Below are 25,452 nucleotides of genomic sequence, written 5' to 3' on the forward strand. Positions count from 1 at the left end.
GTCACATGACTACACAGCTGTGTGGACTACAAAGCAATAAGCACTCTGTCAATGCAGGACGATAGGCCTGACTGCACTGAGTGGTTTGACATCAACATATATTGATTACAGCGGATTATACTGTCTCTTTAACAGAGCAATCAATATGACCAAACTCCGATGAAAAACATGCTAATTTAATGTTTCTTCTAGTACTGGGAAAAATAGCTAAGGGATAGAGTATCTGTAAAGACATGTTTTAAATGACTAGGACCTAACAGTAAATTCGGCTTGTATATAATTCACTTTGGTCACATATATCTTGGATAAAAGCATACTTAGAGGGACCCAGTAAGCTGACAATATCAATAGAAGTGCCCTGTAGTGTAATGGGTCCATGCGAAGTCCTATAGTGTATCCTACTTATTTTTAAAAGTCTGTTTGTGTGGATTCGGCGTTTAGAAAGTAAATGTTAAACTACCAGATTTTACACTGAGCTTGGAGTCTCCTCATAGAGGTAAACAGCACCTTAAAGCTCCTGATAACCTGGATGAATGAAATTAGCCTTTAGCTCTCGTAAGTTAACAAAGCTCCTTACCTTTTGGATCAAAACTGACTTCTTTGTTGCCGCTCATATCGGTCGATACTGTTTGATATCTGTCACCTATCCGGTGTTGAATAACTGACCCATAAACTCCTTCTGAACTTTAGTTGACAGCTAGCTTAGCCGCCTCCTGTCCACATAACTCGGCCTACTTCCTGTTTTTCTGTTAAGCGATAAAAAGGTGCTCTTTGGGACAAAACCACGCGTGATCAAAAACCTCTTAAAAACCAAAAATAAGGGCGAAAACGACCAAATAATAATAATATGAAAAGTTTTTAAACAAAACTTCTAAAAATGTGTATTTGTTGGATATTATTTTTTATATGTGTATGCAAAATAAATAAAAAACATCTAAAGAGGGTTTTACAGTATACTGGCAACCCTGAAGCTGCTTAGCCTACTCGGCATCCGATTGGCTGAGCAGCCACTTCCCGCCCCCATGTGACCAGGAAGTAGCTGTCAGTTGCCTGTACACCACTCCTCCTCTCCCTATGGCGTGTTGGGCACTACCTGTCTGCCTCTGTGTGCACGTGTAGTGAAATTTGCTGCTGTGTCTCTGTCTGTATCGTTTTGTTTTCAACATGTCTGTAGTTAAAACGAGTTTAAAGCTGTTCCTGTTCGCCGCAGTCACCGTCCTGGCCGTGCTGCTGCTGCGGCACTGGATGGCCACCAAGCAGTACGTTTTCAACAAAGAAGACGTCGCCAAATTAGCCAAACAGTACGCAGGTGAGTTTGGGGATGAGGAGTTATATATATAAACTAGGTCAAGAGCAACTCACAGTTTACTTAAATGCAGATTAAAGTAAGAATACACGAATGTAAGGCGTCCTCCATAACGTTATGCTGTTCTGTCTGTCCTCAGGACAGGACCATGAGCAGGCCTTCTCCAAAGTGGTGGTGGAGCTCAGGAAGAGGTAAACAACCACATTATTTTGCATCAGAAATATATTCAGACACGTATTTGCATGTCAGCACTCACAACTGCAACTAGTGTACTTTCTGTACCAGGACATGTCTGGTTGTTGTTATGTAAAGTGATGAATGAAGTGTCAAAGTCATGATTGACACACATCCAGTTAATCCAGTTATTATTTAACATTAGACACAGTTATGTTCATAATCATTCATCACTCTTCCGAGGCATTTTTTAGGTAAACCTTCTATTGTGAATTTGTGTTATGAAGTCATTAAGTTGTGTTGAGTGTTTAAAAGCCAGCTAATGAAGTGTAACTGAACTAGGTATCCTGGCCACATCCTGCCAGACGAGGACCTGCAGTGGGTGTTTGTGAACGCCGGAGGTTGGATGGGCTCCATGTGCCTCCTCCACGCCTCGGTCACAGAGTACTTGCTGCTGTTTGGTACTGCAGTGGACACAGGAGGACACTCAGGTAAGGAATGAAGAGGGTCGAAAGTCTGTTTGCCTTGCTGTGATTTTGTCCTACTGAATTACTGAGTTAAAAGTTTTCCTGAAAAAGAAGAATCATCCAAATAAAACAATTTTCTCAACAATTCTAGAGAGTACGCTAAAACAGTGTGAGATTTTTTGTCATGTTCGAAATCTCAGTTTGAAATCAGTGGTGTGTGAATTGCAAACACTGCTGCAACATAAATATACATACATCAATGTAGTAGAGGACAACGTTCATAACAGACAGCGAACAACAGCTCTGTAACATCAATAACACTTCAATTTAAAGGTCCAGTTTGTAGGATTCAGGTGGATATATTGGCAGAAATGGACTATAATATAATAAGTATGTTTCCTTTAGTGTTTAATCACCTGAAAATAAGGATTGCTGTGTTTTTGTTATCTTAGAATGAGCCCTTTATATCTACATAGGGAGCAAGTGCTTATCCATGGAGTTTGCCATGTTGCACCGCCATGGACAAACCAAACCCTGGCTCTAGTCTGGATAGGGCCATTCACATTTTTGCTTTGGCCACTGTAGGGACAAGAGCGTTGGAAAAACACTTGGGCCAGTTGCACAAACACCCTAAGTTTTCTCTTTAAGTATGTCACTTGAGATTTAATTTTTCCTCAGCTGAGGGACTTACACAAGAGTGCTGGACAGAATTGCTGAGAAGGTTTCCTTAGTTGAGTAAATATGTTAAGGCATTTACTGCATTGAAAGATTTTACAGTGGTAAAAACTACAGCTACCATGATAACCATTTGTTTGCTTGCGCTCAGACTTGTGATACCTTAAGTCTTTTGTGCAATGGTTTCACTAACTTTAAGGGTTTAAATCACCTGGTCCATTTGTTTAGAGAGGGAGAGACCTCTGTGGATAATTCAGCTCCCAGTTAAAACCTGCTGAACAATGAACACTTGTGGAATTCTAACCGGGAGAAGTTTCAGCTGGTTGCAATCTGCAATCCTCACCACTAGATGTCACTAAATCCCACTAAATCTTACACACTGTTTTTTAAGTCTAACACCTGGGATCCACTGAATCCCTGAAAAGGATGCTTTGGAGGCGGATCCCGGAAATATGCGGGAATACAGATGGACGCGGCTACTATAGGAAAGCTCTCACCACTGCTACGATTAGCTTATCTTCCATTGCCATGTTGTTCCAGAGAGGGAAAGTAAATGAAACGTCACGACAGACCACCACTGAGCTTGCTCCCCATTGGATAGTGTCCTCGCGTCTGACGGGTTAATTTGCATAAATTTGAGCCACGGTCAACTTTTGGATGCGCCGTAGCTGCTCAAACGGCCACGCCACCTACCCAAAATGCTTTGTGGGGACTTCAGCAACAGTTTGACGCGATCCATAGGAAATGAATAGGCATAAGCGTCACGGCGTACACAAAAAACGCCAGTGGATCCCAGGGGTAAGTCTGTAAGAGGTGTTAAGGCTTCACTTTGCTAGGTGTCATGTAGTTTTAAAATGATTCATAAATTACCAGTAGGGCTGAGGTTGGCTTGGGTTACCATGGTTATATGTCTCTAACTGGCAAGGAGGCTCTCATGAAGTGACATGGTAATTACAGCTCAGTGTGTCCGAAAAGATACCTACTACTGTTTATTTACACAACAGTATGTTAACAATAGTACACACACTGGGTACAGTACACAGTGCATAGTATGTGATTATATTTCCTGTTAGAATGATTGTTAATGCAGTAGCTTACAAGATTTAAGGAGGGGCCAAAGCTGTTCCCCTACTGACAGAATAGTCTGCTCTCCTCTGCTGTCAGGTCGTTACTGGGCCGAAATTTCTGACACCATCATATCCGGCACCTTCAGGCAGTGGAAGGAGGGGACAACCAAGAGTGAAATATACTACCCAGGTAATACCTCAAACACATTCTTATCTGCACTTCTTTGTATGTTTTGTTTGTAAATAAATGGTTCTCTGTCTGTCTTATTTTTAATGCTTCACTTCCTCATAAATCTTACTTCTCAAAGGTGACACCATCGTACACAGTGTAGGCGAGGCCACATCGGTCCAGTGGAGCGCCGGGACATGGATGGTGGAGTACGGCCGAGGTTTCATCCCCTCCACGCTGGGATTCGCTCTGGCAGACACCCTGTTCAGCACTCAGGACTTCCTTACATTGTTCTACACCGTACGTGTCTACGTTAAGGGTATGCTGCTGGAGGCCGGTACACTACTTACAGAGGCCGGAGTTTTCTGAGGCTCGGAGGCCTGCACAGGGACAGTAACATCAAAAGTTCGCCTCATCATCACAAACCATTTTACCCCGAGACCACTGACATCTAGCATGGGGGAAACTCTGTACCAGATCATTCAAGTTCAGATACTATACCTGGAACTGTAGACAATCCAAATTTGCATCAGTACACTACATTCAAGTTCTTGCCCCTCGTCAAGGCTGTCTGAAATAAAGTGTTTGTCGCTTTACCCTGTGACATCAAACTGCATCAACAACAGTGCAGCATATATCACTGACGTCTATAAAGGCTGTACCACTCGACGAGTCCCTCAGTGATACTCAGCGTCTTACTGTAAACAATAAGCATTCCTTGGAAAGCTCAGACTGCCGACATCGCCAGTGAGGTCTTCATTAGTTTTTAAAGATCTGGCTTAAAGATTGGAGCCCCAGATACCTTTGTTGCAAGTAGTTTGCCAAAACTGAGATACGTATTCTGGAAATGAGACAGCATTTGTAAAAACCACAGACATATATACGTAGTGTCAGCCCACTGCAGCTATACGTCAACAGCGCCGCCATATTGGAGAGGTCAAGACCAACCTGTAAACAAATACAAGTAAACAGGGGAGCTGCATTTTTTCTGGATTAAAAATGAAACAGTGATTCCAGAGAGAAGCAGACAGAGCGGTCTACAGTGTGTTTGAAGGATATATCCAGGATGTCAAACTGACTCAGCAGCCAAACTATAGGCTACAGATCACAGTGTAAAAGTGAACCACCACATCACTGCTGATCGCCACACAAGACAATGAATATAAAGGGAAACTTTGCTGATATTGAACCAGCTGTGTGGCATCGCCGTGTGTGCAGATGAATCATGTTTGGCTTCACCCTGTGCCACTGGATGGGCAGGGATATCCGGAAGAAGTCATAAACCCCAAAATATTGCAATCAGCTGGGAAATATAAACGTTGAGGTGCTTTTTACCCAGAAAATCTGCAGCTTCCCCTTTTATTCTCATTGCCTCTTCAATATGGCGGCGCTGTTGACGTACGATTAGGCAGCCAATGCGGCATCTATGTTTCTATATCTATCGTCAAAAGCCTTTTGATGAATAACTCTTTAGCAACCAATCCAAAAGCTGTTAATAAAAAGAATAGTTGTCGACAACACATTTGGGGACCAAGGAATCACTTTAAAACAAATATGCAACAATAATTTGGCTTAAAAAACAAGTACAAAATATCTAATGCAAAGCCAAAGCACAGTATTTTATTAGTAAATACTCATTTCATATTTTCATGCATGTGGATTCTCAGTAAATGAGGATCTCTCTGAACATCTAACTTCTTCAACCAATAACAGAAACCAGCATCAAGAAGCATGTTTGCTCCAAAGATAAAACCTCTCCTGACATCCGGCTCCATGTCTTCACTCACCATTGATGATGTGTTTATACTATATATTTTTTTGAAAATGTTGAAAACCTGAGGGGATGTGGTGAAAGAAAACTGCCAGGATGATGTGTGTGCAATGTCCCACTTTTTTTGGCTCAGTATGAGTCATAGTCAGGTTTATATACCAGCTCAGTGACAGCAGTGCTTTAATGATTACAGATACTCTGTCATGATGTGCGCTTAACTGCTTCAGAGCTACTGTGCAACAGATTGCAACTTTCACATTTTTCCTCTCGTCTCACAACTTCAACTTTTTTTATGTTTAATGTACAAAGGTTCTGTCATTGTTTTGTCTTCTCAGAACATTGGTAGAGGGTTATCCATTAAGTACAATTACAGTTGTAGCCCTGTGATGACTTCTTCTCAAACTGTGAAGCAGAACATGTACAGCACATACTGTAAACACTCTATGGTGCTGTCAAACACCAACAGATATGTTATTGGGAAAAACTTTGAGAGGGCTTTGAGAGTTTTGGCTTGGGAAATTGTGAAAAAAGCAGTGTTGTTCTGTACATCAGACCTGTTGTGTAAAACTGTAATTGTACACATTTCATTCATTTATTCATTCATTCTTTGATTTAATGGGATGGATTGAATTTATGAAACGTGATTTAATTCAAAAACTGTATCTGATATATTTCAGAGAGGTGTTGCCACGATACTGGAACTGCTAACAGCACTATACCCTAAAAATGTCAACATTATTAATATTGATCGATATGTATCAATAAAATCAGTATTTATGACAACACTAATCTGATATAGTTCAGAGCAGGGGTTCCCAAGTGGTGGGCCAAGGTCCAAAAGTGGGTCGTGGGTTCATTCTGAATGGACCACAAATGACTTGTTAACATGTCAAGTAAAAACCACACTTTATTTTGACGTACAGTGAATTTCCAGCACACAGCTTTTATTCTGAAGTGCCGTTTCCTGCTGTAGAGTGAGTAACTATCAGACAGCTACGTGACAGAGACAGCAAACTAGCTCGACGACATGACATAACGAAAGTATGATGCCGAATACATTAACCTGTGTGGACCTTGAACTCTTGACGAAGGAGAAATCTGGTGGCCGGACCAGTTGGGAACCACTGTCTCAGAGATTTATGAGCTTAAACAGACTTGGTACAATCATTTTTGAAAATGTAACTGTAGAGATAAACTTGAATAATATTGTGCTCTGACTAAGTGAGACCACTTTGCTGCAGTGTCCTCAGCCTCTAATAATTGTCTGGAACTTTGCACTAGCCCAACTGGGCAGAAACATAATGGTATCCACAGGCTTCATCCTCTACAATCCCACATTGTAATACAGTATAATGTTGAGAAGAAGTGGCAGAAAGTCAATGCCTTGTGGAAATAATATTTCACTCAGAATTGCACTGTACAAGCAAACACTGCTACCAAATGCATTGCCTCCTAGTTCAGATGAAACAGCCTTATTATGCCTGAAGCTGGCAAGGATCATGTCGGGTTTCTGTGGGAGTGAAATTATACTGCACAACCACCCAAACTGGAGTTACTTGGTTTATACAGCAGCATCAGTAGCAGTGTGGTCCCATGGATGGATGGCAAAACATACAAATGTGTCACTGTACCTTAAACGTTGATGAGCGATGTGCAATTTACTGTAAGGTAAAGATGAAAACTGACAGTGCCAGAGGAAATAAATGTTTTTGAAGGAAAATGACACAAGACTGGTTTGTTATTACTTATTAAAACATGCACATCAAATCAAGATTCATACATTTTCATCTGCTTATCCGGGGCCGGGTCGCAAGGGCAGCAGGCCAGGCAAAGCACCCCAGACGTCCCTCTCCCCAGCAACACTTTCCAGCTCCTCCTGGGGGACCCCGAGGCGTCTCCAGGCCAGATGGGATATTTAGTCCCTCCAGTGTGTTCTGGGTCTGTCGCAGGGCCTCCTACCAGTGGGACGTGCCCAGAACACCTCCAACGTGACGGACGAAAGCTTCGGACTCAGTGTGCAACCGGGTTAGACGCAACGTGAAGATGAATTTATTTTTAGACATGCAACAATGTCTGACAACAAAAATGGACTCAGTGTGCAAAGGCCTTTAAACTCAAACCAAACTCCAATCAAATGATAAAACTAATCAGTGCTGATCAAATGTAAACCAAGATTCTCTTAGTTTGTTGCCTGTTCTCACCTATGATGTTTTCAGGAACATCCATCCATTGATCCACTTATCAGGGGCCGGATCATGGGGGCAGCAGGCCAAGCAAAGCACCCCAGACATCCCTCTCCCCAGCAACACTTTGCAGCTCCTCCTGGGGGACCCCAAGGCCAGATGAGATATGTAATCCCTCCAGCGTGTTCTGGGTCTGCCCCAGGGCCTCCTACCAGTGGGACGTGCCCGAAACACCTCCAGCAGCAGGCGCCCAGGAGGATACTGATCAGATGCCTGAACCACCTCAACTTTTGGAGCAGCGGCTCTACTCTGAGCTCCCTCCAGATGTCCGAGCTCCTTACCCTATCTCTAAGGCTGAGCCCAGACACCCCACGGAGGAAACTCACTTTGGCCGCTTGTATCCGTGACCTCATTCTTTTGGGCACTACCCAGAACTCATGACCATAGGTGAGGGTTGGGACATAGATGGACCAGTAAATCAAAAGCTTCACCTTCTACTCAGCTCCCACTTCACTTTGACAGTCCAGTGCAGTGTCTGCATCACTGCAGAAGCCACGTCAAACTGCCGATCCATTTCACGCTCCATTCTGCCCTCACTCGTGAACAAGACCTCAAGATACTTGAACTCCCTCGCTTGAGGCAGTACGTCTATCCCAACCCAGAGGGGGCAATCCACCAGTTTCCGGTGCTGACTCTCATCCCAACGACTTCAAACTTGGCTGCAAACTGCCCCCTTGCATGCTGGAGGTCACGGTGTGATGAAGCCAACAGAACCACATCATCTGCGAAAAGCAGCGATGCAATTCCGATGTCCCCAAACTGGACCCCTTCTTCCCCCCAGCTGCGGCTTGAGATTCTGCCCATGAATAACACAAACAGGATCGGTGACAAGGGACAACCCTGAATCAAGATTCAATTTGGTTTTATTTATATAGCGCCGAATCATAACAAAAGTTATCTCAGGATGCTTTTCACATAGCGCAGCTTTAGTACCAAACCCTTAAATTTAGATCAGTTCATCTGTACAGAGTGATCCATTTAAGGTGCCTTTGTTCCGGCAAAACAACAACAGGTAATTTTGGGTGGTAAACACAAGCTGAGTGAAATAACAAAACTGACCTTATATACTCCCGAGAGTTAATAAAATAGAGATGAGATTAGAGATTGTGGGTAGGTGGAGAGATGCTGCGTGAACAGATGGTGTTATTCAATAAAACAGGCCAGCAGAACAGAGGAGAGACGCATCAGTCCTCATCTTCGTCTGTAAATGTCAAGAGGATGCAGACAACCTGATTTGTTGTCATCATATCCATGAGAGAGGTCCAGGTGATGATGATAGAAGTGTGTGTGTTTGCTTGTCTCTGTGTATGTGTGTGTGCACATAGTGGTGGAAGTGTGTGAGTGTGCATGCCTTAGAGCACATCCTACATGCCATAGCACATGTGGCTTCCTTCCTCCCTGCCTATCTATCCATCTGTGTATGTGTATGTTACCATATTACCCCACGTATAGATTTAATGTCAGCCTAACAGACTAGCCTGACCCCGCTGCCCTCCATCCCTTTAAGCCCTTTAAAGGAGATGTATTCAGAATCGAAGCTGGGCGACCTGCGCTAAAATACCAGCATGCCCAGGCAGCGGCAGCACCTTAATGGGATAGATGGCAGCCTCTTTGACTAATCGCTCGGTGTGTTCCAGGTCGATGATGTCCTCCCACTGCATGTTGGGGCTGTGCAAATAGATATTCTTTAGGGGTGAACACACACACAAACACACAAAGGGATGGATATAAAGAATACAAAATAATGCAAAACAAGATTCACAGTCACACTAGTAAAAAGCCAGTCTGTGTGTGTGCATACACAAACACTCCACACACACTCTCGTGCAGTTAGGCTGCATAAATTGGTGTCACTTAGACATCAGATAAAGGAAACACAAAGAAGACCTGGGCCTTCATTATTACAAAGCTTTAATTTGCTCACAGCAAAGCTCTACCCTGCTCTCTAGTGGACACATTCAGTATCACATCGCTTGATATTTGGGGATAGAAATATTTTTACATTATCTCAGCAGGACTAACATATGACCCCTAAATGAGGCTGAAGTTTAATTTTATTTTTTATTAAATAAAAGAGCTAAACTAAAATATCACAACAAGAATACTATTCATTCATTAATGTTAGAGTTCTGTGTGTAATATCACTCTGCATAGAAAACCATAGAAAAGAAAAATGTATTCAGGGAAGTTACTGTTATTTAATTATAGTTTAATTATAGTTTTGTTATTAAATGGTTGGTTTTTGAGTTTGAAAAGTGAGAGAGATAATGATGATGTTTATTGTATATAATGAAAAATTAAAATAAAATCTTGTAAAAAAAAAATACTGGTCACATAATATTTTTTCTTAGACAAAATAATTTACAGTATTAAAAATAAATCTTAACCAAGGATCTGTCATCACATGTCTTGACCAGAATGTTTCCCCACATACTTTAATTTATAAATGTGTTTGACTTTGTAAGTAGGCATTGAGAGAGCTATTTTATTCTATTAATCTTATTTTTTTAATTTTTTTTTTTATTGGTAAATCTTTGGCAGTTTTGTTGAAGTTTAGCAGTATTTTGCTCATTTCCACTGCTGTTTGTATTTAAAAACATTCAGGGAAACATGGATGGATTACTGAATGGGTCTAACGGGGACAGGCCCTGGGCCCACAGTGTCAGGGCCCTCCTGGACTTTACCTGCAAAATGGTGGTCAAATTAACACCTATCAACCAAGAAGAGACTTAAAATGACCACAAGGAGATGCAAAGGAACTACAAAGAGACACATAACCACTAATAAGAGATACAAAATGACCAAAAAGACACAAATGTACCTTGAAGAGACTCAAATTGACCTTTACATAAATATAAAACAACAACAAAGACATGCAAAGGGCTATAAAAAACAAAGACACAAAATGACCCAAAAACATATAAATATATGTCAAAGGGTCGGAGTAACTTCTTTTAGAATTTTTTTTAGAACAGTTTATAAAACAATAATTGATTCTTATTCCAGAATCTTTTGACTGAAGATTTTCTATAAAATTATTGCTTCTTAAAAAACAGCTTCTTATGTTTAATATTAAAAAGTCAAGCTCTAGTGACTATATAGAATTATAATTACACTCTACCTGTCAAATGAGTTTAATTTATTGATTTTTACTATTATCATTATTGCCATTCACTGAATTACTGATTTGATCCTACTAACTTTTATGTCCTTTGTTTTATTTACTTTGGTCTGTATAAGTCTAAGTCTTCAGGTGGTTTGTTTGTTTTTTTTGTTTTGTTTTTCTTTGTTAGACCATATTTTCATGCCATGTTGTCATGTGTGCTTTGCTTAGTATTATTTGTCTGTAATAAAAAATACAAAATTCCTGCGTCAAGAGTAATGACTTATCATTATTATTATTATTATTATTATTATTATTATTATTATTATTTAAAAAATAAATTAAAAAAAACAACAACACGATTTTGGAAAAAGTAATATGATTAATCAAATAAAATAGCTTTCTAAATGCCTACTTGCAAAGTCAAACATGTTTTTAAATTAAAGAAAATGAGTATGGGATTAGGTCTGTTTGAACATTCTGGAAAAGATAATGGGATGACAGATCCCTGGTTAAGATTTATTTATTTATTTATTTATTTATTCATTCATTCATTCTTGTGTGTATTTGAGTTGCATAAGTTTGAAATTGACCTAAATAAACTAAACTAGTGTAAACAAATGTACCCCTCGAGTCACAAACTGACTATAAAGAAACACAAAACAACCACAAAGATGCGCAAAGTTACCAAGAAGAGACACAAAATCACTTAAAAGATGCCGACAACAACAAACAAGCAAAACAACAACAACAAAAAGATGCAAAGCCAGCACCAAGTCTGTGTCTCACTCCTGTTGTATGTAGAAGAGGTGGTGGGACCTTTTTCATGTCTGTGCCCAGGAGCCCATTGTCTCATGATCCGCCCGTGCAGGGAAATCAAAGACAGTTACATTACACCTGTGTGTACGGGAGCCCCGAGGGACAAACCGCAAGACACCACACACACACACAAAGAAACACAGTGAACACAGTAAGCAGTTGGTGGACTGTAGGAAACTGAGCCAGTATAACCACTGCGTCTCTAACCTGTCAGAGTCATGATGGAGCTTTCATACCAGTCTATGAAAGTCGCCCATCAAGCCCGGGAAGCGGTGAGTCAGTACAGGTTTGGTTTTTGAGTCTGCTAGCAGAGTTAATGGACAACTGTTGGTAAGCTAACAACTTTAAGCTAACTAGCACTACTTGGCAGGGGGGCATGTAACGTTAAATACCTCTGCTTATGGAGAAATAAACCGTCCTATATGAGAGGCAACGTTACAGTAATCATAACCAGTGTCCAGGGACAGGTCGTCGTATGTTAGACAAATGGTTAGCAGCTAACAAGCTGTCACAATTAGCAGTTAGCTGGTGAGCTAATCAAGCTAGCAGGTGTTGCACGCATCCTGTGCCACAATTAATCGGCGTCAACAGGTTGCCTGGATACTCAGTCAGGTGGTTGTCGTTTGTGGCAATCTGTCGCCCTCTGCTGGGGATTTGTCTCCGCCCATCCAGGGTGTCTGCTGCAGGTCAAAACAGTCTGACAGTGTCTTAAATTTAATGTTACAACTAAAGGGCTTTAAAGGTCATTAAATAATCTTGAATTTATGAGGTCTTAACTACTACAAACATTTTATCTAATTTCATTTATCCTTGTTTTATTTTCTTTTTGTGAAAACAAGTGAAGCCTTTCTATGTAAAAGTCCACATTTCTGATAGTCATTTTACTTGATACTTGCACTTACCTGTATGTAAAATGTCTGACTTAACTCACTGTAAAACACTGTAATATTATGTAATATTCCTACATAACACTTAAATCTGCACAAGACCACATATGTGCTACTTACCTGCAGTGCTTTCTTCAATAAGTAAAACATGATTTGTCCAAAATTCTGTCCTAAATTTGGTGAAAAGGTGTCTTGAATGGGTCTTAAATAGCATTAAATTTAACTGTCTAATACCTGTATTAGTGTTGTCACAATACCAAAATCTTTGTTTCAGTACCAATACCAATATGAATTTCGATACTTTTCGATACTCTTCGGTACTTTTCCTAAGGAAAAGTCCTTTTGGATACAAACCTTTAGAACAATAAATAGTAGGGGTGTAATGGTACCAAAAAAATCATGGTTCGGTAAGTACCTCGGTACAGACGTCACGGTTTGGTAACTCAAATGTTCCACCAAGTTTGTGTTGTCTCGTGTTGTCTCCCTTTGCGAGGCAGACTTTCTCTTGTCTTTTTTCACGTGCGCCAGCTGCGAATGTTGATACAGGTGTTGTCATACACACCACTTGTGCAATCTGTGCTCCAATAGGAACAAGGAAGGTGTTTGTGTGCATAAATGACTAAAATAAATTAACTAAATTAATGAATTGAATCAATTTTAAAGTACCGGTATTTTCAAAATGCAGTATAGTACCGTTTGACATTTGGCAGACATTTTGACTCGTTAAACGCGGTAGTTGTGAATTCATTTTATTAATGGTTCCGATTTTTGTACTTCTTTTCATAGTAACAACTTTAAATGTACCACGTCTTCATCTTTTCAACTGAAAGAGAAGATTATTTAATAAGGGAGCTGTCACCACAAAACTCTAATGAAAATGAAAACTTGTTTTTGATTTGTAAACTAAAACTCAACCATTTAATTCAATAGAACTTCATCCCAAAGGAAATTCTTGTGCTGGAGAATGCAACAAATTACAGGCTCACAAATTTCAGTAACAACAATTAACTTTCACAAATCAGGTATCATCCAGTAGGTTCCCCTGGTCAGGGTCACACTCCGGGCAGTGGTTCTCAAATGGTGAAATGGTGTGTTGCAGCACACTGGTGTGCTGTGATGCCAATCCAGGTGTGCCGTGGGATTTTGTGATAACCACACTTATTATTGCAGTATTCAGCTGGGCCTATACAAGAAGTTATGAATGAATTTTTAAAATGACTGAATCAGTATGTTGTGTGCACTGATTTCCTAATAGAGAGATGAACTCTAGCTCTTTCACAGGGGACCTGTTTGTCGCCATTTACATGTGGGAATTATTTTTATGTGTGTGACACATCAAAAGCCCTGATTGGCAGCCAGGGTGAGGGATGATAACATTCAAAAGGTGAAGGTCATGAGTGGGACGATGGATCACTTTATTGTACAGAGCAAATTACAACCAAGCACCAGCGAAGAAGACCTACCACTAACAGAAAAGAAAGAGCAAAAAACTCCCAGTAGACAGTATCAAAAAAGCTTTTATTTTGTTTTATTTTTATGTCATGATAAGAGGGATAACACACGTTATAAAAGCCATTGTGTGCACATATAAACACAGGTGTGCCTTGAGATTTTGGCTGACCCTTTGGTGTGTCTTGGACATAAAACGTTTGAAAACCACTGCAATAAAGCATGAGATCTAAATATTAAAAATATACAATATATAAAGTGTTTAAGGAGTAAGGAAAGGACAAGAATAAATGAACTAAAACAAGGACAAAACTGAGGTTCTAATCATAGGTATGTGTTTTGAACCCCAAGTGAAAAACATGAAGACTCGAGAAGACGTGACTACTGTAATGCCTTGTTCTCAGGCCTCTCAAAGAAATCTTAAAACACACTTCAGATGATCCAAAATACAGCAGCACGTCTGCTCACCAAGACTAAACATTGAGAACACATTACTGCGGTTTTTAAGGCTCTTCATTGGCTTCCTGTTTATTTTAGAATTTATTTTAAATTTTAATCTCTACCTCTACTAAATGTCCCCCAAAATAGAAGTAAAAAGTACAGTGATGCTGCGTTGTGTCGACATTACTGCAGCAGTTGTGTGTGAGTTGCTGCTGAGTCTCCGTGCTGAGTGTGTTGTGTTGTTGTCCAACAGGATGAGCTGAGGACTGAGATGAGGAGAAAGAGCCTCCTCAGCCTCATTTACCACCACCTGCTGGGGCAAGGGTCAGTATGAAGTTCTGTGCTGGGACACACGTGTGGTTGATGTGTAGTTAAGTCAAAATGTACATATTTTATATTTAGCTTGTTACTTAGAGTAAAAAGGCATGTTGGGTTTGTTTGCTGCACACAAAGGATTTTTCAAACAGGACAGCTGTTAATGACGTGAGATTTTGCAGGTTTCAATAACTAGTTGTTGCAACAGAAGCACAAGGGCTGTGCCAGTTTATATCTGGTCCATTGTGACAAGCCACAGAAGGCCATATGTGTGTGTCGATACAGAAAGTGTCTGACTGTATCTGCCACATGCAATCCATCAACACAACTCAATAAATCTAAATCATATCAAAGTCTCCAGGCTCACAGCACAAGGCAGTAGACTTAAAGTAGTTGACCTTGTGTTACTTGTTGATCTTTTCAAGTAGCGTGAGTGCATGTCTGTTAGATGTTGTGTGTGTGTCCATTCACCAGCTACGTGGCTGCAGCAGTGGCCTTGGACCAGGAGACTAATGGAGGTGTGAGGAGGTTCGAGGTCTGTGACAACATTGATCTGGAGATGGTGCTGATGGAGTACGAGAGTTATCACTACGTCAAGTTCCAGAAATATCCCAAACTTATCAGAAGAACAGCAGAACCAGGTATGAGACCTGAAGTCATATCTCCGACTCAGTGCGATAAACTGGCTTATTGGCTTATCTGTATTATTGGGATGTACTGATTAAATCTTTTTCTTATGTCAAGGTGAAAACAGAAATGCAAGAAGTGGTGGAGTAAAGAGGTGAGTCTCTCCATCTCTCACACCAGCTTTGTCAGGGTGTCCGCGGGGTCTTAAAAAGTATTAAAAGTTGATAAATCAAATGTCGGAAAATTAAGGCCCTTAAAAAGTATTAAAAAGTCTTAATCGCGATTTTATGAAGTATTAAATTTTCTTGGCATTCAAGGTTTGACAAAAAGTATCCATGAATGTACAATTTATTTTCCTCCTCACGACTATTACAAACAACAATGTGTAGGTAGGCACACTCAGAGTGCCACTCGGGGCCGTGCACGTACCTGTGCGACATCACGCGACGGCACACGTCCAGGCGCCAAACAGAGGAGCAAAAGACAATAAATAATCCTTCTCATCTTATCTGAGTTCTGTTGTATGTTTGTGCTCCACAGATTTAATTGCAAACTACAGCTGTTTAGTAAGTTAAAGATGCGTTGCTGCTAACGACAGCAGGTCTTAAGGTATTTTTGGAAGGTCTTGAAAAAGTCTTAAAAAGTTATTGAAATTAACCTCAGGATTCCTGCGTATACCCTGTTTGTTATTTCATGTTCAGGACTTAATAGTCATACACTGTCCATACATACTGAAAATATAAATGACATGATAACACAACATTAACAACATTGTGATGATGTATTTAACGAAGCATTGGACTGATCTAACAGAGGTAGTGAATAAGGTCTGCTGTGCTTGAAAGTGCATGTATGATAGATTAATTTCAGGGGGGAAAAATCTCGCAATGCTAGCTCCCATAATTTCTTCAGTATATTCCATTCAGTTTTTTCATGTGTAATTTATATTGATTTGATTTTTTTTATTTTGTGTCATGCACACTTACATGCACCCAGCCCTCATGGGTTTACAAGACACCAGTACAATGATGTTGCAGTAACAATCCAAAGTACATGTTATTTAACTGCTCAGTCCAGAAACAGAATACCCTGCCTTCTATCCCAGGCATGGCAAAGAAACTCAGCAAAAAAAAAATCCCTTTCTGAAACAAAACTCAAATTTTTCATGATCATCTGCCAAAAATAAATCAACATAGATAGAGGCAATTTTACCGGAAAGTACATTCCTTGTATCGTCATATACAGGACAGTAAAACAAGAGGTGAACCTCATTCTCAGCTTCACCTAAATTACACAACAAACAAATTATGTCCATAGATCCTGTCCAGTCTCTAACATCCCTGAGTGCAACTGGGCACACAGTGATCTTTTTTTTGTTTAGATTATACGTCACGTAAGCTAAAAATTGTTCAAATAAAATATTAATTTCAAACAATGATTTCCTAACCCCAGGGATGACAGCGTGAGGTGTCCCAATTAATTCATTTAGTGAGTCTCTGATCCGACAGCTTCACAGGTCTATTCCACAGCCGGAGCATTTGACATTTATGCCTGATGTTTGGAGGTTCCCATCCCATATCTCCACTTATGGCCAAAACATGTGAATTTATGGACACCCAGGAAGGATCAGATTGCTCTATAGTGCAATGTGGTACAACTTGTATGTTCGTGGAAACCCAAAACACCAGAGGCATAGTCCGACACAGGACACACGCATGAATTATAGAGTTTCTTTTTACCAACATGATCTTGTTTTTCTTTTTAATCACCTCCACCAAGGAGGGTATTTTTTCAGCTCAGTTTGTTTCTGTTTGTCTACAGGATTACAGAAAAACATCCGGCCTGACTTTAATGAAACTTGGTGGAGGGGTGTAGCTTAGATTTAGTAAATTTTATAGTGGATGTGAATGATGGGGTAGAAAAACAAAGTATTTTTCACTTTGTTAACTTTGTGAGATTGGCATTTATTCCACAAAGGCCAATTGTCCTAACATCTTAAAATCAAGTGAAAGGAAGTGAAGTTTAATAGTCAGAAAAATAGCCTGTGACTTCATAACACAATGCACATTCAGGGAAAGCAGTACTCGTCTGGGGTTAGTGTACACATGTAGCTGCTCAAACTTCATACAGAGAGCAATCGTTAGGAAACACTCATCTGACGTATCTCTAATAGTTTGGGGAACGTATCCAGACATATATAATGGTTGCATTTGCACATTTGCATGCCACAGAAGACTGGACTTCTAGTTAGCATTCTTGGACAGAGCCTGAGACTTACCATTTTCATTGCCAACGACTGTTTCTATGTAATAGTTTTGCATATGAGAACTAAAGAACTTGAGATGTCTTCTGTTCCTCTGTGTCCCTCAGGAGTCCCTGTTCAGCTGTAAAGCCTCTCCCCAAAATCAACCAGTGCCAGAGCGCACATTCAGGAAATGGAGCCAAGAGGACAGCGGCCAGTTCACACACGCATGTATAGCACTAAACACAAAACAGCAAAGATCAGAATATTGATATAAAAGGTGATGATTCTGACGTTCTAATAGCTGTGTTTCCAGGAGAACGGCTCCTCTGTTCCTTCAGAGACGTCAGTGTTTGGCCTCAACGTTTCCTCCATCAGAAATGGACCAGCTGGGGAGGCAGTCATGAACAGAAAGGTACTGGGGAGTGACTTGATATTTATAGATGAAGGTGATTATTATTTTTTCAGGATGTTTTATTTGCTTACATTTCATTCTATACTAACCCTCATCTAGTCAGACTAGCAATGGACAGCAAATCACATCATTTTCCCCGTCATCTGTGATGATTGTACAGAAATGATTTCCCACATTTACTAGTATGTTTTAATCTTTAGTTTTTTACTTTAAGATTTTCCTTTATCTAAACCAGCACCTTGATATTTTGAAGTAGACATGAATAGCAGACGATGCCAAGTCCTTCATTAATACAAAGCGTACACACAAACTGAAGAAAAAAATCTCAATTCTCTGATTACAGATTCTTATAAGGGAATATTTTCTGGTTTCTTTGCTCCTCTGTGACAGTAAATTGAATATCTCTGGGTTGTGGACAAAACAAGACATTTGAGGACGTCATCTTTAACTCTGGGAAACACTGATCATCATTTTTCACCATTTTCAGACATTTTATGAACAAAACAACTAATGCATTAATCAAGAAAATAAACAACAGCCACTGTTTGCAGCCCTAATTCTGCCTTTCTTCATCTAAATGAGTGAAAATCTTATATTGCCTGTCTTAGGGCCAGATGACTGACGGCAAAGTTTCAGTCCATGACACTGCCAAAGGAGCTGGCAGTGACTTAGACCACATGGTAACTACAGTCTGTAAAACATGCAAGAATATTAAATTTAAATGCTATTTTGATAACACTTGAGTGGCACAGAATCCATGAGAACAGTCAAACTTAAAGAATTGTAAAGCTACTAATAGCACAAACATGCTGTGTTGCAGGAGCGGCTGCTGAAGCCTCTCAGTGGCTTTTCTGGGATGAGCGGTGAGATGAAAGAACTGGCTGCAGTCATCAGCAGGGTACTACATACACACTCAGATACACTGAGAGACATGAAACACGCTCAAAATATGTAGAGAGGCTCCTGAATCTAAGAAGTACACACTCATAGGCCACTTTATTAGGTACACCTTGCTAGCACCAGGTTGGACCCCTTTTGCCCTCAGAACTGCCTTATTTCTTGGTGGCACAGATTCAACAAGGTGCTGGAAACATTCCTCAGAGATTTTGGTCCATATTGACATGATAGCATCACACAGTTGCTGCAGATTTGTCACCTGCACATCCATGATGAGAATCTCCCGTCCCACCACATCCCAAAGGTGCTCTATTGGACTGAGATCTGGTGACTGTGGAGGCCATTGGAGTACAGTGAACTCATTGTCATGTTTGAGATGATGTGAGCTTTGTGACATGGTGCGTTATCCTGCTGGAAGTAGCCATCAGAAGATGGGTACACTGTGGTCATAAAGGGATGGACACGGTCAGCAACAATACTCAGGTAGGCTGTGGTGTTTAAACCATGCTCAGTTGGTTGCATGCTCAGAAAATCTCCCCCACACCATTACACCACCAGCAGCAGCCTGAACCGTTGATACAAGGCAGGATGGATCCATGCTTCCATCTGAATGTGGTTTTTCCAATCTTCTATTGTCCAGTTTTGGTGAGAAAACCCGTGTGAACTGTAGCCTCAGTTTCCTGTTGCCTTTCTATCATCTTGAACCAGTCTGGCCATTCTCCTCTGACCTCTGGCATCAACAAGGCATTTTGGCTCACTGGATATTTTCTCTTTTTGGGACCATCCTCTGTAAACCCTAGAGATGGTTGTGGTGAAAATCCCAGTAAATACTCAGACCAGCCCGTCTGGCACCAACAACCATGCCACGTTCAAAGTCACTTAAATCATCTTTCTTTCTCATTCTGATGCTCAGTTTGAACTTCAGCAGGTCGTCTTCACCATGTCTACATGCCTAAATTCACAGAGATGCTGCCACGTGATTGGCTGATTAGCTATTTGCGTTAATGAGCAGTTGAACAGGTGTACCTAATAAAGTGGCCGGTGAGTGTGGTTCAAGTAATGTAGGGACTACCAAATATGTCCACTAGAGAGCAGTGAAGAGCTTCATTGTGAACCGATTGATCTGCTGTATTAATGAAGGCCCAGGTTCTATCTATTTCTCTTATCTGATGTTTCACTCTAAAGGACACCTACTTACACAAGCCTAATCGCACCAGGATGCGCGTGTGTCTATTTCAAGCTGATATCTTCCACATGCATCCCTCACTCTGTGTGTTTGTGTGTGTTCACCCCTAAAGGACATCTATTTGCAAAGCCCCAACGTGCGGTGGGAGGACATCATCGGCCTGGAGGACGCAAAGAGATTAGTCAAAGAGGCCGTCGTCTATCCCATTAAGGTGCTGCCGCTGCCTGGGCATGCTGGTATTTCAGCTGCGGTCGCCCGTCTTCGATTCTGAATACATCTCCTTTAAAGGGCTTAAAGAGACGGAGGGCAGCAGGGTCAGGCTAGTCTGTTAGGCTGACATTAAATCTATATCTGGGATAATATGGTAACACACACATACACAGATGGATAGATAGGCAGGGAAGCAGGAACACACACACATGCAGTGCCATGTAGAATTTATACACGCAGCCATATTCATACAATTTTGTCAGTGCATACAGAGATTGTGCATACAAATAAAACCTAGCACACAAACACATCATAAGAGGACACACACATTTCTATCATCATGATCTGGACCCCTCTCATGGATATGATGACAACAAATCAGGTTGTCTGCATCCTCTTGACATTTACAGACGGAGATGAGGACTGATGCGTCTCTCCTCTGTTCTGCTGGCCTGTTTTATTGAATAACAGCGTACCTCCACCTTCCCACAATCCCCAACTTCTGTCTTCATTATTATTCATTCTGTGGGGTATAAGGTCAGTGTGGTGATTTGACTCAGACTCTGTTTGCCACCTACAATTCAGACTAATTTGTGGCGTGTGGTATTTGCAGCACTGACTCAGCTATACATCAAGCAGAGCCATTTTCTTTGCACACAGCTCAGCGTCTGATTGGTTTGCAGAAATGGAAGGGCATGCTTTGTTGCTGGAAGATTATGTTTAGAGCAATACAATATTTTCCTGTCGAATTATGTGATTTACTAAAGGTTTGTCTGTGCTGTAGTTTTTGTATTTGACTCCCCCTCTCTGTCTCTTTACAGTACCCCCAGCTGTTTACAGGCATCCTGTCTCCATGGAAGGGCTTGCTGCTCTATGGCCCCCCAGGTGAGACCTCCAGATCTTTCCAACAATTAGGAATTCTTACTGACATGCTCTGTAATGACCACCTGACTCACACACACACAGGGACAGGTAAGACGCTGCTGGCCAAAGCTGTAGCTACAGAGTGTAAGACGACCTTCTTCAACATTTCAGCCTCCAGCATCATCAGCAAGTGGAGAGGAGACTCTGAGAAACTGGTCAGGGTAGGTTACTCTTCAACAGGTGCAACATATCTTACATTGTCTCCTGTACTTTGCATTTCTAAGGGTGGATTTATGTAAGTGGATGTATCTGTATGTGTGCAGGTTCTGTTTGAGCTGGCCAGGTACCACGCCCCGTCCACCATCTTCCTGGATGAGCTGGAGTCAGTGATGAGCCAGAGAGGAACCAACACGGGGTGAGCTGTACCACAAAGTGTGGTAAATGAACAACCACTCCCTGCAATAGGACATCAACATTGTTACGCACAGAAACCTTGCACACTGATTCCGATGCAATTATCATTTTATTTGTTGTGAAAATGTGCAGTACAAGACTAAATAAAATGACACATTTCCCCCTTTGCCTCTCTCCACTGGAGTTACCTATCTGGCTGTCATCACTCCCTCCCTGTTTTTCATTTGGCACCACAGCTGCATGAAGGAGCGGAGCTGTCCTCCCTCTCTGTCTCCAAATCCTCCTCCTCTTCATCATCATCCACCTGAATATTACTATCTGACCTGTTGACAGTGAGCTGTCCGAGTCATGAAATGATTCTGCCCCGTGCTTGTGTCTTGTCACGGCTGTGTCCCACGGTCATCTTTCCTTCACTGATTCTTGGTCAAACGTCTCTAAAGGCTCTGACGGATGCAAAAAACGCAGAAAATCGAACCTGTTCCAAAAATTTGAATGATGGACGAAAGTTTTGGACTTCGTGTGTAAATGTGATTGACACCACGTGAAGTTGTATTTATTGTTAGACAAAATGGTAAAACTAAGATTCTCTCACTTTGTTGCCTATTTCTCACCGATAATGTTTTCGGCAACATCCACCCAGCAATGCTTCCCAGCTCCTCCTGGGGGACCCCAAGGTGTTCCCAGGCCAGATGAGATATGTAATCCCTCCAGCATGTTCTGGGTCTGCCTCGGGGCCTCCTACCAGTGGGACATACCTGGAAAACCTCTAACAGGAGGCGCCCAGGAGGATCCTCATCAGATGCTCGAACCACCTCAACTGATCCCTTTTGACATGAAGGGGCTGCGGCTCTACTCCGAGCTCCCTCCAGAGATATTTTAGCTTACAGAACACTGTGCGAAGACTGACAAGGTTGATTTTGTAGTTGCTGTTTACTCAGGTCACAATAAAGAGCATTAGATAAGTTGTGGTGTCAATTATAAATTTGATGTAAAGGCAGCCTGGTGTGTGTTTTCAGAGGAGAGCATGAGGGGAGTCGCAGGATGAAGACTGAGCTTCTGGTTCAGATGGACGGGCTGGCAAGATCAGCGGACCTGGTGTTTGTACTGGCTGCCTCCAACCTGCCTTGGTAACAGAAACCACACCACATATGTACAAACCTCAGCGGCCATCAGCACTTTCTCTTTAGTAGTATTGGACTAAAAGTGCACAATGAATAAACTGCAGTCTACAGATTGTAACCGTTCCTGCTTTTCTCTCAGGGAACTGGACCATGCCATGCTGAGGAGGTTAGAGAAGAGGATCCTGGTCAGTCTTCCCTCCTCGCCAGCTCGCCAAGCTATGATCTCTCATTGGCTGCCTCCTCTCAGCTCCACAGGAGGTGTGGAGCTACGGACTGAGCTGGACTATGAAACTCTGGCCGAGGTGTGTTACAGCAAGTCATTCAGACAGTTTGAAGCATTTTAAATTGTGTTAATCATTTTGTAGTATTTAAACATTTATATATAGATACAAATCTGTTTTGTTGTCCTGGAAAAATGTGTCACTCAACGTGGTGCTATCACTATTGACTCGACTGTATCTGTTTCAGGGGACAGAGGGTTACTCTGGCTCTGATATCAGATTGGTGTGTAAGGAGACCGCCATGAGACCAGTCCGCAAGATCTTTAATGCTCTGGAGTCACATCAGGACGGTAGGACAACACAGACACACATGAACTCACCCTACAAGAAGAAGAAGAAGAAGAGAAGATGAACCCCCAAATCAACCGCGTTTTCTGTTAACTGTGCCTGAATGAAACACTGTAGACTCACTGTGATTCTTTTTACAGGAGACACCAACATGCCCGCCATCCAGCTGGAAACTGTGACAACAGCTGACTTCCTGGAAGTCATCACGCACACCAAACCCTCAGCCCGAAACCTGATGGACAGATACACAGCCTGGGAGAGAGAGTACGAGTCTGTCTGACAGAGGCATGTTTTAATGTAAGAAAAGAATTTTATACTGACGGCTGAAATACATGGGCACAGTCATGTCGCGTCACGTAGGCAGAGTGAAGCAGGGTTTTTCACCTGCTACACTGACTCCATCTTTGCAGTGTGTGGTCGCTGCCAGCCTCACTATGTGTGTATTGAGTTTTGCCAAGTAATGATGCAGGTGTTTCTGCAGGGTTTGGAAGCGCACACTGTATTAACTGGTAGTGAAGTAATTACCTGCAGCATTTAAACCATAGGATGCATTGACTTGATTTGTTTTAATGTGAAATGTAAAAACACAACGTTGCTCTGCTGCTTCACATTGCTTCTGTTACAAGAAATATTGGTTTTTATTTTTGAACACATTGTCATTTTTTAATTAGCTCTGTGTAGCTGTTGGAGGGCGACAAGGCCGCGCTTATAGAAGAAGAAATAGACCAGTGCGTTATATTAACATTGAGCAGTGCGGTACCAGTGCAGGCGAGCACAGCTTCCGTGGTTAGTGTAACAGCTTCAGTTGATTATAATAGATGTGCTCTGCTGAGAGCATGCCTCGGCCGAGGTGTTGAGCAACAACGTATCTCATGTATTTTGGCCGTGATATTACAGCATCCACTACAAGACTGTTTTGGTTACTGTGTACAAACTGACCCGCTGTTACAGTCTGCGGAATCCATGGCAAGATTGTGCTCTTTATTAGCGCTTTGCTAATTCAACTCATTTTGGGCTCAACCACTGACGTTTCACTAGTATTACAAAAACATGATTACTTAGTCAACTCAATGTGTCCCCATAACACAATATAACTTCTGCTGGAAGGTCAATAAACAATCTTCCCAAACCTTAAATTTCTTACACTGCCTCATATATACTATGACTTTTTTCATGGTTTTGGACGACATACTATACTATGACTTTTTTTCATGATTTTGGACGACATACTATACCATGACTTTTTTTCATGATTTGGGATGACATACTATACTATGACTTTTTTTCATGATTTGGGACGACATACTATACTATGACTTTTTTTTCATGATTTCGGACGACATACTATACTAAGACTTTTTTTGATTGTTTCTGGGACGACAGACTATTCCATGACTTTTTTTTCATGAATTTGGACGACATACTATACTATGACTTTTTTTCATGATTTCGGACGACATAGTATACTATGACTTTTTTTTCATGATTTCGGAGGACATAGTATACCATGACTTTTTTTCATGGTTTTGGACGACATACTATACTATGACTTTTTTTCATGATTTCGGACGACATAGTATACTATGACTTTTTTTTCATGATTTCGGAGGACATAGTATACCATGACTTTTTTTCATGGTTTTGGACGACATAGTATACTATGACTTTTTTTCCATGATTTCGGACGACATACTATACTATGACTTTTTTTCAGGGTTTGGAACGACATACTATACGATGACTTTTTTCATGGTTTAGGACGACATACTATACTATGACTTTATTCATGATTTTGGACGACATACTATGACTTTTTTCTTCGTTTTGGACCACATACTATACTATGACTTTATTCCATGATTTCGGACGACATACTATACTATGTCTTTTTTCCATGATTTCGGACGACATGCTATACCATGACTTTTTTTCAGGGTTTTGGACGACATACTATACTATGACTTTTTTCATGGTTTTGGACGACATACTATACCATGACTTTTTTCCATTTCGGACGACAT

General features: G+C 41.1%; 3 protein-coding genes across 5 annotated transcripts in view; 2 read left to right on the forward strand and 1 right to left on the reverse strand.

Moving 5' to 3' along the window:
- Positions 1-759, reverse strand: part of galt (galactose-1-phosphate uridylyltransferase) — a 58,049-nt gene extending 57,290 nt beyond the window's left edge. The window contains exon 1 of the mRNA XM_033646274.2: positions 578-759. Coding sequence (XP_033502165.1) covers positions 578-614 — 37 coding nt within the window. The 5' untranslated portion in view covers positions 615-759. The remainder of the gene's footprint in view (positions 1-577) is intronic.
- A 285-nt stretch (positions 760-1,044) lies between these two features.
- sigmar1 (sigma non-opioid intracellular receptor 1) lies at positions 1,045-7,349 on the forward strand. The gene is made up of 5 exons (XM_033647523.2): positions 1,045-1,309; positions 1,446-1,497; positions 1,823-1,971; positions 3,787-3,879; positions 3,998-7,349. The coding sequence occupies exons 1-5, from the start codon at positions 1,165-1,167 to the stop codon at positions 4,225-4,227; spliced, it is 669 nt and encodes a 222-aa protein (XP_033503414.1). The 5' UTR covers positions 1,045-1,164; the 3' UTR covers positions 4,228-7,349.
- Positions 7,350-11,908: 4,559 nt separating this feature from the next.
- On the forward strand, positions 11,909-24,703 carry katnal2 (katanin p60 subunit A-like 2). Of its 3 annotated transcripts, none has more exons than XM_033646477.2 (16): positions 11,909-12,066; positions 14,825-14,895; positions 15,361-15,527; positions 15,631-15,667; positions 17,884-17,986; positions 18,060-18,170; positions 18,779-18,850; positions 18,991-19,068; positions 20,366-20,464; positions 21,285-21,348; positions 21,430-21,548; positions 21,651-21,742; positions 22,758-22,868; positions 23,002-23,164; positions 23,331-23,433; positions 23,572-24,703. In XM_033646477.2, the coding sequence occupies exons 1-16, from the start codon at positions 12,013-12,015 to the stop codon at positions 23,709-23,711; spliced, it is 1,584 nt and encodes a 527-aa protein (XP_033502368.2). In that variant the 5' UTR covers positions 11,909-12,012; the 3' UTR covers positions 23,712-24,703. The 3 variants fall into 3 exon arrangements, with proteins under 3 accessions (XP_033502368.2, XP_033502369.2, XP_033502370.2); XM_033646478.2 differs by having other exon boundaries at positions 18,072-18,170; positions 23,572-24,702; XM_033646479.2 differs by lacking the exon at positions 20,366-20,464.
- The last annotated feature ends 749 nt before the right edge of the window (positions 24,704-25,452 follow it).

The sequence above is a fragment of the Epinephelus lanceolatus genome, chromosome 19 (assembly GCF_041903045.1).
Source record: "Epinephelus lanceolatus isolate andai-2023 chromosome 19, ASM4190304v1, whole genome shotgun sequence".
In the NCBI taxonomy this organism is placed as follows: Eukaryota; Metazoa; Chordata; class Actinopteri; order Perciformes; family Serranidae; genus Epinephelus; species Epinephelus lanceolatus.